This window comes from Lontra canadensis, unplaced genomic scaffold (assembly GCF_010015895.1).
Source record: "Lontra canadensis isolate GAN:19392208 unplaced genomic scaffold, GSC_riverotter_1.0 scaffold28, whole genome shotgun sequence".
Classification (NCBI taxonomy): Eukaryota; Metazoa; Chordata; class Mammalia; order Carnivora; family Mustelidae; genus Lontra; species Lontra canadensis.
Window position 1 is genome coordinate 18,905,448 of NW_022631022.1, and position 12,696 is coordinate 18,918,143.

At 53.2% G+C, this 12,696-nt stretch overlaps 1 protein-coding gene across 2 annotated transcripts; it reads right to left on the reverse strand.

Annotated features, from left to right (window-relative positions):
- Positions 1-1,105: 1,105 nt before the first annotated feature.
- LOC116872037 (cytochrome P450 1A1) lies at positions 1,106-7,684 on the reverse strand. 2 transcript variants are annotated; one of them, XM_032865053.1, is made up of 7 exons: positions 7,546-7,684; positions 3,726-4,587; positions 3,092-3,218; positions 2,914-3,003; positions 2,477-2,600; positions 2,259-2,345; positions 1,106-2,095 (listed from the first exon to the last, which is right to left on the reverse strand). In XM_032865053.1, exons 2-7 carry the CDS (start codon positions 4,563-4,565, stop codon positions 1,810-1,812), a joined length of 1,554 nt encoding a protein of 517 aa, XP_032720944.1. In that variant the 5' UTR covers positions 4,566-4,587; positions 7,546-7,684; the 3' UTR covers positions 1,106-1,809. The 2 variants fall into 2 exon arrangements, with proteins under 2 accessions (XP_032720944.1, XP_032720943.1); XM_032865052.1 differs by having other exon boundaries at positions 3,726-4,590; positions 7,546-7,683.
- Between the last annotated feature and the right edge of the window lie 5,012 nt (positions 7,685-12,696).

Genomic DNA, 12,696 nt, shown 5'->3' on the forward strand with positions numbered 1-12,696 from the left:
TTTAGTATTGTTCATTTCTTTTTTTAAGATCTATTTATTTATTTTAGACAGTGAGAGGGAAAATGTGAGTAGGGGAGAGGGGAAGAAGGAGAGGGAGAGAAAATCTCAAGCAGACTCCTCACTGAGCACAAAGCCTGAGGCAGGGATCGATCTCACAACCCTGAGATCATGACTTGAGCCAAAAATCAAGAGTCAGAGGCTCAACAGACTGAGCCACCCAGGCGTCCCCTGCCTCTCATTCTTTGAGGAAGAATCTGCATCGATATCCCCAAGATCTGCAGCATCCCCTTCCACACACACTCACTCTCTCTCTCTCCCCCCCTGCCACCCAGCCCCAGCTCAGGGTCTCGTCTTCCGTGCATCTGGAACCAACTCCTGAACGCATCACCCAATTCATTGTGATGAATTGGATGATGTGTTCAGGAGTTGGTTCCTCCAACGAGTCTGGGAGACTTCTGAAGGCCAAGACCGTGTCTTATTTGCTGTGTATCCCCCAGTGCCTGGTCTAGAGAATGTACTTCATCGGTGTGTGATCAGTTAGAGGAAGGCAGTGAGGCGGTAGTCCTGGGCCCCAGCTGGACGCTGAGCGTCTGAAAGCCGTGGCTTCACCTCTTCACCGCCTCCTCTTCCTCTTCTTCCTCCCTGAGTAAAACCCACCATGAGACTGGGCTCAGACTGGGCAGGTAGAGGAGTGACGGATTCACTCAAGAATCAAAAAATTTCCACAGTAGGAGTGCTGGCTAATATCTTTATTTAGCTTAGGTAGGTGTTTCTTTCTTCTTTTTTTTTTTAAAGATTTATTTATTTATTTGACAGACAGAGATCACAAGTAGGCAGAGAGGCAGGCAGAGAGAGAGGAGGAAGCAGGTTCCCCACTGAGCAGAGACCCCGATGCGGGACTCAATCCCAGGACCCTGGGATCATGACCTGAGATGAAGGCAGAGGCTTTAACCCACTGAGCCACCCAGGCGCCCCAAGGTAGGTGTTTCTTACACATTTCTGGATACTTGGGTTAGACTTTTTCTCTATTGCACTCAGTAAGTTGTTCTTAAGTTCTTATGTATGATAAATGCAGGCGAAAAAAAAAAGCTTCTTGCGTACAAAGATTTTTAAAAGGCATTTTTATATAGGGCATAGAGAACTGGTCTCTGGTGTCTGAATCTGGGCCCTCCCTCTGCTCTCTACTCCTCTTAGACATGTCCAAGTCCCCGGCCCCTCCTGGACAGGAACAGGGGCCCTCCAAGGCTGGGAGGCAGCCCTGTTGCTGCCTACAGGGAGAACACAAAAGGCATCACAGTGGCCCAGAACCCCGTGGTCAGATCGCTCAGCAGATCTGAAGATGCTTCTTCCCTTCATTAGTGACAGCTCCCAAGTGTCAGAGGGATTGGACAGGCCCCGGTGTGGCCTGCTCTAAATGTTTCTCCAGCCAATCCACCCCCACAGAAAGCCAGCCAGCCACTGGGTTTATGGCCTTTTAGTGCATTCCCTCAAGCTCTCCAGGGGCTTAGGACCTCCCAAACCAACCAAGCCTCCTGGCTCAAGCACAATTCCAGAAGGCTCCATCTGCTCCTTTGGGGCTCCTGCTGTGCCCACTGTCCATGGTCAGTACGCAGAGCAGCAAGTACAGGGTGGTGGGCAGGCACGATCCTTCAGCCTTGCCTGCAGCCCAGACAGCAAAATCCAGCCAGACCAATATCTGTGGGTTTCTGGCTGAGGCTTAGAACACCCCCTGGACCTGGGCCAGCCCCCTGTCCTGGCTGCCCAGACAGGCCAGGTAGGCAGAGTCTAGGCTGCAGGGTTCTCAGCCCCCTAAGTGCGCTCCCGCACTTGGAAGTGCTCACAGCGAGCGTGCTTCATGGCCAGCCCATAGATGGGGGTCATGTCCACCCTTGTGCCCTGGGGCACACTGAATTCCACCTGCTGCAGCAGGATGGCCAGGAAGAGAAAGATCTCCAGGCGGGCAATGGTCTCACCGATGCACTTCCGCTTGCCCATACCAAAGAGAATCACCTTCTCACTCAGTGCCTTGTTGATGGTGCCATCAAGAGTGAGAAATCGTTCTGGTCGGAACTCAGACGGGTCACCCCAGAGTTTCCTGTAATCAGAGAGAAGCAGCTAAAGTGGTAGCCCAGGGGCTCAGAAGCATCCAGTGGGTTGAACTCCGGCCTGGAAGGGCAGGGGATGGCCAAGTGGCCCAAGGACAGCAGGGTTTGGAGCTCGGGAGAGGGCAGAGTTGCCCTTGCCTCCTCTCAACTTACTGGTCATGGTTGATCTGCCACTGGTTCACGAAGACACAACGTCCCTTAGGGATATAAAAGCCACTGAGGCTTGTGTCTCTTGTGGTGCTGGGGAAGAAGGAAGCCCGGTCAGGCTCAGGACCACAAGGACATCCCCTTGCCTCCCACACTGGTCCCTTCCACTGGCCCTGATGGGGTGCACGGACTGGAGGGACAGCAGTCGATCCATGGGGCCTCACCTATGAGGGATGGTAAAGGGGACGAAGGAAGCGTGTCGGAATATCTCCAGGATGAAGGCCTCCATGTAGGGCAGCTGGGGCCTGTCGGAGAGCCGGGGCTGCCGGGCCCTGCCAATTACTGTGTCTGCAGAACATAAAGGACCATGTGGGGCGCCTGGGTGGCTCAGTCTGCTAAGCCTCTGCCTTCGGCTCAGGTCATGATCTTGGGGTCCTGGGATCGAGCCCCGCATCAGGCTCCCTGCTCAGCGGGGAGCCCGCTTCTCCCTCTCCCTCTCCCCCTTACCCCCCCCAGCTTGTGCTCTCCTCTCTCACTCACTGTCTCAAACAAATAAAATATTTACAATAAAACAAAATAAAAGGACTATGTGCATGAAGGGGCTGCCCAGAACCTGGCCAGGCCTTCTGCCTTGAGCACTTCAAAGGAAGCCCCCACCTACCCAGCTCCTCCTGGATCTTTTTCTGCACACTGGGGTTCGTCACCAGGTACAGGAGGCTCCAGGAGATGGCAGTTGTGACCGTGTCAAATCCTGCCCCGTGAAGAACAAAGGGAAAGCTCAAGCAGTTGGCAGGTCTGGGCAGCCGGGCATAGGAAAGGCACGAAGGGGTAGCTCATACCTGCTCCAAACAGGTCCAAGACAACGTTAACAATCTTCTCGTCAGACAGCTGGATGTTGGCATTTTCATCTAGCCTCTTCTCCTGGCAGTGCTCGATCAGGCTGTCTGTGATATCCCGAATGTGGCCCTGGGTAGGGAAGGCCCACAGGTGAACGAGATCCCAAATCCAGGCCTACCTTTCCATGAGGCCTGGTTCCGCACATCCCTAGCACCTTCATTCAAGAGGTGAGCCTTCCACCCCAAGGTTGCCAGACCAGCTTCTCGGGCCTCTTTAAGGCTCTCTCCTGCCTTGGAATGCTGGCAGCCCCAATTCAAGGGACCCCAGAGACAGAGGTGTCATCTATGAGGCCAGGAGAACAGCTTTTTAACTCTCTATTGCCCACAACCACTGGCCTTGGGTCCTGCACAGACTGGGTATTCAGTAAATATTGCTGTCTGATGGAAGGATAGAAAGGCCAATCAAGGAAAAGTTCTATTTCCCTGCCAAGGACGGAGTCCACTCAACCGCTCGCCTCAAAATCCCAGGGCGAAGTCCCTGAGAGCCCACCAAACCCCCTACTCCTCCAGTTGTATCTGACCTTCCGGCCCCATCCCTATTGCTCCCCACAGCCACCTGCCTCTCCCCAGCCAGTACCTTCTCAAATGTTCTGTAGTGTTCCTTGACCAGCTTTTGCATGAAGCTATAGAACTTCTTATTCAGGTCCTTGAAGGAATCCAGGGCGGGGCTGGGCAAGTAACGAAGGATGGGGAAGAAGTCCATGGGGCTCCCAGAGGCAACCGCCTCCCCAAACTCATTACTCAGATTCACTAAGCTAAGTAGCTCTTGGTCATCATGGTCATAGCGCTTGCCAAAGCACATGGCACAGATGACATTAGCCACCGACACCACTAAATATCTGTAGGGTTCAAAGCGCCCAGCCTCTGCCATCTGCTCCTGCAGCCTGCCGAGGAGGGCCTCCGCCTCCTTGCTCACGTGCTCTTCCAGGTAGCAGGTGCACGAGGAAGCCGGGTCTGATGCAGTGGAGAAGCTCTTCAGGGCGTTCTGGGCCAGGCGCCTGCGTGCAGCCCACACTGGTCCAGAGTCCGGGTTGAAGGTCATGCTTTGGCCATCAGTAACCAGAGTGAAGCTATAGAGGTCAGGCCGGCCCTTGAAATCATCCCCCTGCCGCACCAGGGCCTGCCGGATGGTGTCCAGGCCGCTGAGCACTAGCACAGGTGTGGAGCCAATGTGGATTTGCAGCACGTCCCCATACCGCTGGCTCAGCCTCGTTAGTGCCAGGTGTGGGGTCTTCCCCAAGGTCAGCACATTCCCCAGCAGGGGCCAACCCCACGGCCCCGGGGGACTCTTCAGGCCTTTGGGAACCCGAGGCTGCCAGGCCCTGACCACCCAGAGCACTAGGCAGAAGACGGAGGAGGCCAGAAGAAACTCTGTGGCCGAGATGGGGATGGAGAGTATGGACACAGAGGACATCATCAGTGTAGAGTTCTCCAGATGACTGCTGAGAGGCAGGGTGGGGAGAAAAGACCAAGATATCAGATGGGGGGATATGAGGAACCAATGTCCTAAAGTGTCAGCATGCTGGTCAAAGAAAGGAGAAAATTTCCTATCCAGAACAGCTATCTGGACATGAAGGGGAGGAGAAGATGGGAGAAGGTGTTTGTTGAGATGCCGCCATGTGCCAAGAATTTCACAGTCATTCATTCAGTCCTGGCCACAGCCTATAAGGTAGACTACGGTGAGGCTCAGAGAGGTTAAGTAACTAGCACAAGGTCACACAGTGTTGGATCCACACTCCCAACCCAAAGTGCCCAATTCCAGAATACTGCTGCACCTATCTAAAACGGGTTTTTCTTTGGGGCACCTAGGTGGCTCAGTCAGTTAAGCATCCGACTCTTGATATCAGCTCAGGTCTTGATCTCAGGGTTGTGAGTTCAAGCCCAGCATGGAGCCCCCTTAAACTGAAATAAAATAAAATAAAATAAAATAAAATAAAATAAAATAAAAAATTTTTAAAAGATTTTACTTATTTATTTGAGAGAGAAACAGTGAGAGAGCATGAGAGGCCAGAAGGTCAGAGGGAGAAGCAGACTCCCCATGGAGCTGGGAGCCCAATACGGGACTCGATCCCAGGACTCCGGGACCGTGACCTGAGCCAAAGGCAGTTGCTTAACCAACTGAGCCACCCAGGTGCCCCAAAATAAATTTTTTAAAAAAGGGTTTTCTACACATCAGTCTGTGATTCTCATATAGCACCTGTACTGTCACTTATTTTATGCTTTTCTAAAATTAATTTTAGGGGCGCCTGGGTGGCTCAGTGGGTTAAAAGCCTCTGCCTTCGGCTCAGGTCATGATCCCAGGGTCCTGGGATTGAGCCCCACATCACATCGATCTCTGCTCAGCAGAGAGCCTGCTTCCTTCTCTCTCTGCCTGCCTCTCTGCCTACTTGTGATCTCTGTCAAATAAATAAATAAAATCTTAAAAAATATATATAATCAACTTTAAATCTACCCACATAGCATCATCCCAAACAAAAATATCTGTGTCAAAGTACAGGTTTGATTTTTTTCCCCCTAATGTTTATCAAACACATAATCGACATACGTCACCACCAACCCCCTTGAGTACTATCCACCTCACTTGGGAAAACAAGGATGTCAGGAGAACTAGGGATCATGTGCTCCTTTTGGCTCATTTCACATTTGGGGACATTGACCTCCAGAGGAGCCACTGACTTGACTAAAGTCACCCACCACTCAGTGACAGAGCTGGGACTCAGACCTCTTAGGGAAAGTTCCCTAGGAAGTTCTGGAGCTCCTGTCACAGCTACCTCCCTTTGAAGAGTGGTCACATTCTCTCCTAGAACTCTCCATTTTCTATATCTCCATCCCAGGGTCTAGGGAATCCTGCCAGACCAGACCCTGGGACAGGATAGGGAAGGGACAGGGAACCCCAAGGCCACTGCCTAAGCCACACTACTCCACCTCATGAGGCTCTCTGAGTCAGACTGACCCAGGGTTTAAAAGCAACCAGAGACAAGCTACATTGAGGCTCCCGATCACAGAAATCCAGGCCAGGGTTTTCACTGGGCTCAGTTCTAAATGAATGAACAGTTGGGCCTCCCCCATTTCCTAGTCACCAGAGAACAGAGAATAAATGGAAGACTCCCACCAGATAAGGGCTACAAGAAAACACTAGACTGGAATTTGGGAAATTAGGAATCAATCTAAATTTAACAGAAGTGGAGACAATACGTTTTCTCTAGGCTTGTTCTAGAAAGGGTGTGCAAATTCCTTGAGTATTCTCTTCAAGACATGGGCTTCTGACTGGGGCTCCTGCCACGTGTCCCGGACTGGAGATGAGGAGCTCCAGGTTTCCCCATTCCAAGTCCACGGGCCTTGGACTTGTCATCTTGCCTTTCTGGCAGTTATATCACTTGGGGTGGAGGTGGGGATATGATCTTTGATTCAGGAGGCTCAGTTAGATCTCAGAGAAGAGAAAACCCAGATCTGACCTGGGGAGCCTCCCCATCTGAATCCTGGTTTCCCCACAGAACTTCCCAAGATGGGGAGATTGCCTGGGTCCTACCTTATACAGCCATCTATCTAGGGAGGCCTCCTGGAGGAGCTGGATCCTTCAAGCCCTGACTCCCTGAGTGACGTAGGGACAGGTCTTGGGGTGCCATGGTTTCCCTTTGGCACACGGGGTGCCCAGATGACCTCCAGCCTTAGTACGACAGTAAGAGGCCAAGAAAGATGTGACTGGTGAGTTTTCAGGGACTGACAGTCCAGCTCTCCGTAGGCTCTCCCATAGACTGCCCCCGAGCACAGGACAGAGAAGGCAGTTAGTGGGATACGGAGGGGCCCTGGGCAATGCCCAGGACTTCGGTTCAGATCAGCATCTCTTGTCCTAGCCAGCACATCTTGGGTCTGACAAGCGATGCCTTGGAGGTGAGGGTTGAGACAGCCAGGGGTAGCTTTTAGATAAGGCAAGGTACAACAGATAAGAGCCCAACCTGCCCCCTCCATCCAACCTGTCCACCCAGGGAGAAGCCCCCCTCCTCACAAAGCTTGAACAAGGCGCTGCACATCATTCTTGCCTCCCGCAGTGGTATATGGTATACATCTTCCAGCCTATCAGGTGACCCTGATGGGGAAGCCCAGAGGGCTTTCAGAGAGTCAGTGGGAATGGAACTGAAGGCTGAATCCCGGAGTCCTTGAAGGGAGCCCATGGAAAATCTAGAATTCTGACACTAGCTGTGGGACCTTGGCTAATTCCTGTTCTTCCCCCGGCCTCAGTCTTCCCACTATGGAGATGGAGTGCCTGGTCACTAAGGACGCTCTTAGCCTCCTTTTTTGAGGTGCCAGGTCAGCGGCCACCTAGGAAAACCTAAGAGGCATCAAAATTTTCTTGCTCTTGGGAGGGAAAGGGCAAGCCAGAAGTCCCCAGCACTCACCTGCGCTGTGAGGAGGTACTGAAGTGAGCTGGGACGAGTGGTCTCTTAAGCCAGAGACCCCAAAGAAGATCAGGGAAGGCTCCTAGGAACTGTCACCTTCAGGATGAGGGTGAAAAGCACTTCCACCTTTATAAACAGCTGGAGCGCTTGGCCACACCCCCTGGAGCTAGGCAGAGGGAGGGGCGGACTGAAGAGGGGGTTGCTCTAGGATAGAGGGGATAGAGGGGAGGAACGGGAGATGGGAAGTGGGGGTTAGACTGGGTTGGGGGAACTCAGGGACAGGTAAGAACTCACTATGGGGACTCCTCATCCAAGTGCCAGCAGGAAAAGGAGTGACGGCTGGGGATACTTGAGACCCCAGTTCCAAGGTCCCCACGGACAGCGCAGACCCCACCTGAGGTGGGGATTTGAAGAAGTCCCCAAACCGCCCAAAGACACGGTATAGGAAGCCCTCCAGACCCGGGTGCGGTAACCCCTCACCCTAATTTTTGCATCCCCAGGACACTGGGCTTGCAAGTGCCTCCCTCTTGCTACTAGTTGACGGGGGCCTGGCAGGCGGGGCGGGGCTGCCTTGTGATGACCTCTTTCCCCCGGGTTACTGAGTCCGGGCTCGCGTGAGAAGCACGGCGACCCCAGCCCTGAGGTCACCGGGGCCGGAAGGCCAGAGGCGCCGAAGGGCTGGCTTCATTCCCCAAGAGCCCCCAGAGCCGGGGTGACTGGCCGAAGTCTGAGCTCCCCGATAGACAGGCGATAGATAGACGGGAATGGATGGAAACGCGCAGTCTCGCTGAGCGCTCACTGGCCCTCACTAGCTCTAGGACCACTTTGGGGGTACCTCCAGGGGGGACCCACAGGCCTTCGAGGTTCCCTCTTGACTCCGGGGCTGCCAGCTTAGTGGCGGGGCGGAGAAATCGAGCGGGCTGTGCGGCCAGCTCTAGGTGACCGAGAAGAGGGGGACCCTCGGACCGGGGAGGAGAGGGGGCGCAGGGACCGAGGAGGGGGACGCCCAGCGCAAAAGCCTCCCCAGGCTAGCGTGCACTTGTCTGGTACATCCCTCCAGGGGGCAGAGGTCACGCGGCCCATCCCCGCTCCACCTGGCCTGCGCGCGGTGCCCGGGAGTCGCGTGAGAAGGGCCTGGAGCCTGGCGCAGCCACCCAGCTGCGGGACTCCCCACCTCGGGTCCCGGCACAGTCACGCGAAGGGGGAGGGGAGTCGGGGCGGGGCTCTTAAAGCGCCAGTCTCTAGGCGAGCCTGGAGGTGAGGGTGGAGGGAGAGGAACCGCGAAGCCTGGCGTGTGCGCGATTGGGGGGTGGGGGTAGGGGTGGGAGGGGGCGGTGCAAAGGCCCCGGGCTTGCGTGCGGAGCTAGGCTTTTGCCTGCAAGGAGGAGCCTGCGCGTGTCATATTTGTGGTCCACGCCTGTGGCAGGACACGCAGCCCCAGCGCCACACGGATCGCCTGGCTGGCTGCCTTGGACGCTGCCCGTGCCGAGCCCTCGGGCTGTAGAACGCGCAGGAGGGAAAAGTCGCATTTGCGTGTCTTGCTCATCCTGTCCCCAACTAACCATTTCACCCGCCCAACCCGCCCGTGCTTCCCGACACCGCCATCCGCTGGCCCAACGGCAAACAGAGGTTCATCCCGCCCCTTCACCACTCCACTCAAACACTGGACAAATGCCTACTATGTGGCAGGCACTGTTCTGCATGCTGGCGATGGATCCACAAGTGATCAAAACTGACCCTGCTCCCGCTCACATAGAGCTTACTCTGGGGTCGGGACGGGGGCGGGGGGGGGGCGGGGACGGGGTGCCGATCACACATAGAGAATGTCAGAGGGTGAAAAATGCTTTAGAGAAAAATACAGGAGAGAAGGGGTAGAAATCACCCCAGGGGAAAATTGCAATTCCAAAATAGGGTGGGTGGTCGGGGGCGCCTGGCTGGCTCAGTTGGTGGAGGGACTCCTGATCTGGAGGTTCTGAGTTCAAGACCCATGTTGGGTCTGGAACCTACTTTAAAAAAAAAAATAGGGTAGTTAGAGAAGGCCTCACTGAGAAAATGACAGTAAGCAGAGGCAAGAGTGTGGAATCAAGACCCCAGACACACAGGGTATCTGGAAGCAGAAGAGACAGCAAGTTCAAAGGCCCCTAAAGGCAGTCATTGGCTGAGGCGGAGGGAAGGAACAGTACCAGGGGCCCTGGAAATGGCAGTGGTCTTGTGACTGGGGATTTCTCTTAGCATGGAGTGCCCCCATCCCCAGGTGCAGAGAGCACCCCGTTGAGAAACATCTCCTGTGTGTGAGATGGACACATTGTGGGGTCTGAGGCAAGGAAGATCACAGAGGATAGGTTACCCACTCTGACAGCTGTCCAATCCCACTGCAAATCTTCCGAACCCTCCCCTGGGATCCTATCATCCCTCCCTAGAGTAAAAATAGCCTCCAAACCTGGTTCCCACTTGCCTGTTGCTCCCTCCAATTCCTTCTCAAGCCTGTGGCGTCCACAGGTGTCTTTCCAAAAGTGCGAAATTCTCATTCTGTCACAACCATGCCCCTTGAGTGGCTCCCATCTAGATGGAAACCAGAATCTTTGGCAGAACCTACCAGGCCTGACCACCTCTACTTCCTCTTTTTTTTTTTTTTTAAATCTTAAGGTGTCACACTTTTTATTATTATTTTTTTAATTTTATTTATTTATTAGAAAGATAGAGCACATAGGTGAAGGGCAGGCTTCCCACTGAGCAGGGAGCCCCACCACCTCTACTGCTAATCTCCCCTATTTTATTTTATTTTAAATATTTTATGTATTTATTTGACAGACAGAGATCACAAGTAGGCAGACAGGCAGGCAGAGAGAGAGGAGGAAGCAGGCTCCCTGCTAAGCAGGGAGCCCAATGTGGAGCTCAATCCCAGGACCCTGAGATCATGACCTGAGCCGAAGGCAGAGGCTTTAACCCACTGAGCCACCCAGGCGCCCCAATCTCCCCTATTTTAAATCTCATCTAGGGGACACCTGGGTGGCTCAGTTGGTTAAAGCATCCAATTCTTCATTTTCGGCTCAAGTCATGATCTCAGGGTCATGAGAGGGAGTGGGGAGTCTGCTTGAGATTTGCTCTCTCCCTCTGCTCGTCCCCCACTGCCCATGCCCTTGCTCTCTCTCCCTCTCTCTCTTTCCCTAAAATAAATAAATAAATCTTCCTTAAAAAAAAAATAGGGGCGCGCCTGGGTGACTCAGTAGTTAAGCATCTGCCTTTGGCTCAGGTCATGATCCCAAAGTCCTGGGATCGAGCCCTGCATTGGGTTCCCTGCTCAGCGGGAAGTCTGCTTCTCCCTCTCCCACTCCCTCTGCTTGTGTTCCCTCTCTCACTGTATCTCTCTCTGTCAAATAAATAAATAAAACCTTTTAAAGAAATAAACAAAAATAATAAATAATAAATAGGGGTACATGGTGGCTCAGTCAGTTAAGGGTCATGACCTTTGGCTCAGGTCATGATCTTGAGGTCCTGGGATGGAGCCTGGTATCGGGCTCCCTGATCAGTGGGGAGTCTGCTTCCCCTGCACCCTTTGCCCTCTTTCCCCCCAACCCCTGCTTGTGCTCTCTCTCTCAAATAAATAAAATCTTTAAATAAATCAATCAGTCAATTTCAGCTAAAACATCACTTCTTCTGGGAAGCCCTTACCCCACCCCAAGTCCTCCCCACAGCTAGTTCAATGTCTCCTGATCTATGTTTCCAGCACTCCTCCATAGTAACTCTTAGGGCATCTGATCCTTGCTATGACCTCAAACCAACCTGTCATTTCTTCCTCCATGCCCTAACACAGAACAAACACCAACCTGGAGGAAATAGATTGATAAGCTAAGCCTTTGCAAGGTATTAATAATCCATTAAGCAGGTAAATCCACCTCTTCATTGCCATGTCCTCTCCTCAAGCCTGGAATGCCCCCCTTACACTCTTCTGAGTCCCCTCTGGTAGAACCCCTTACCTGCCCCCACCCCAAGATGTCAGGACACATGGGAAGCACGCCCCAAACACAGCCTGTGCTGAATCTGGAAATGCTCCACAGCTCCTGGAGCATTTCCAGATTCAGCACAGGCTGTGTTTGGGGCGTGCTTCCCATCCCCACCATGGGAGAGGGGTTTATTGTGGGTTTTACTGTCTCTCCATCTGCCTCCTGCCCACCACAGCCTTCAGCAGTGCTGACCAAACACTGTTGGTTGGGCCAAGACCCTCAGCCGAGAGCCCTCTCCCCTCCCCACTGCCCCACTGTCCCCATGTTCCTGGTAGCAAATGGATCGATGGCTAGGGAATCCTAGCCAAAGTTCTTCTCACGCAAAGGCATGCAAACTTTGACCCAGGATAGGCTGTTTAGCTCCACATCAAGGACCTCTGACCTCCTGCCTGCCTCCCTCCTTCTCTGCCTGGTGATTCGGAGGCCCCTTTTTCTTGTGGACTGTTCACTGAGGCACTGATGGCAATGAGAAGTACAATGCCTCCCATAACCCTAGTAGCACCAGACTCTTGTCCAGGAGTAGAGGGAAATGGGGGGCCCTAACCCAGGGGCTCAGCCTGTCCACTTTTGGGCCCCTGAGGCTTTGCTGGATTGATACTGTGGTGGGTAGAATCCTGGCCAGGAAGCAAGGGGCCAGAGTTCTAAACTCTACCTCAGGGTCTTTGCACTTGCTGTTCCCCTCTCCCCATGGAAAATTTCTCCCCAAATCTTCCTGTCTTACTTCCTTATATATCACCTTCTCAATACACCTTCCTTAGTCATCCTACGTAAGACTAGACACTGACTCCCACCCCACTCTACCTTTCCTCTCAACTTGAGTTTTAATTTGTATACTTACAAACTTCATGCTTCTCTTCCTCCCTCTGCCTGCCACTCCCCCGGCTTTTGTACGCTCTCTCTGTCTCTTCTCTCTCTCACTTAAATAATTTTATTTATTTATTTGAGTGAGAGAGAGAGAAGAGAGAGATAGAGTATATTTATTTGTTTGAGAGAGAGAGAGAACAGGGAGAGGTGCAGAAATTGAGAAAGAGGGATAAGCAGACTCCGGGCTGAGCGCAGAGCCCAATGCAGGGCCTCGATCCCACAATCCTGAGATCATGACCTGAGCCAAAATCAAGAGTAGGACTCTTAACTGATGGAGCCACTC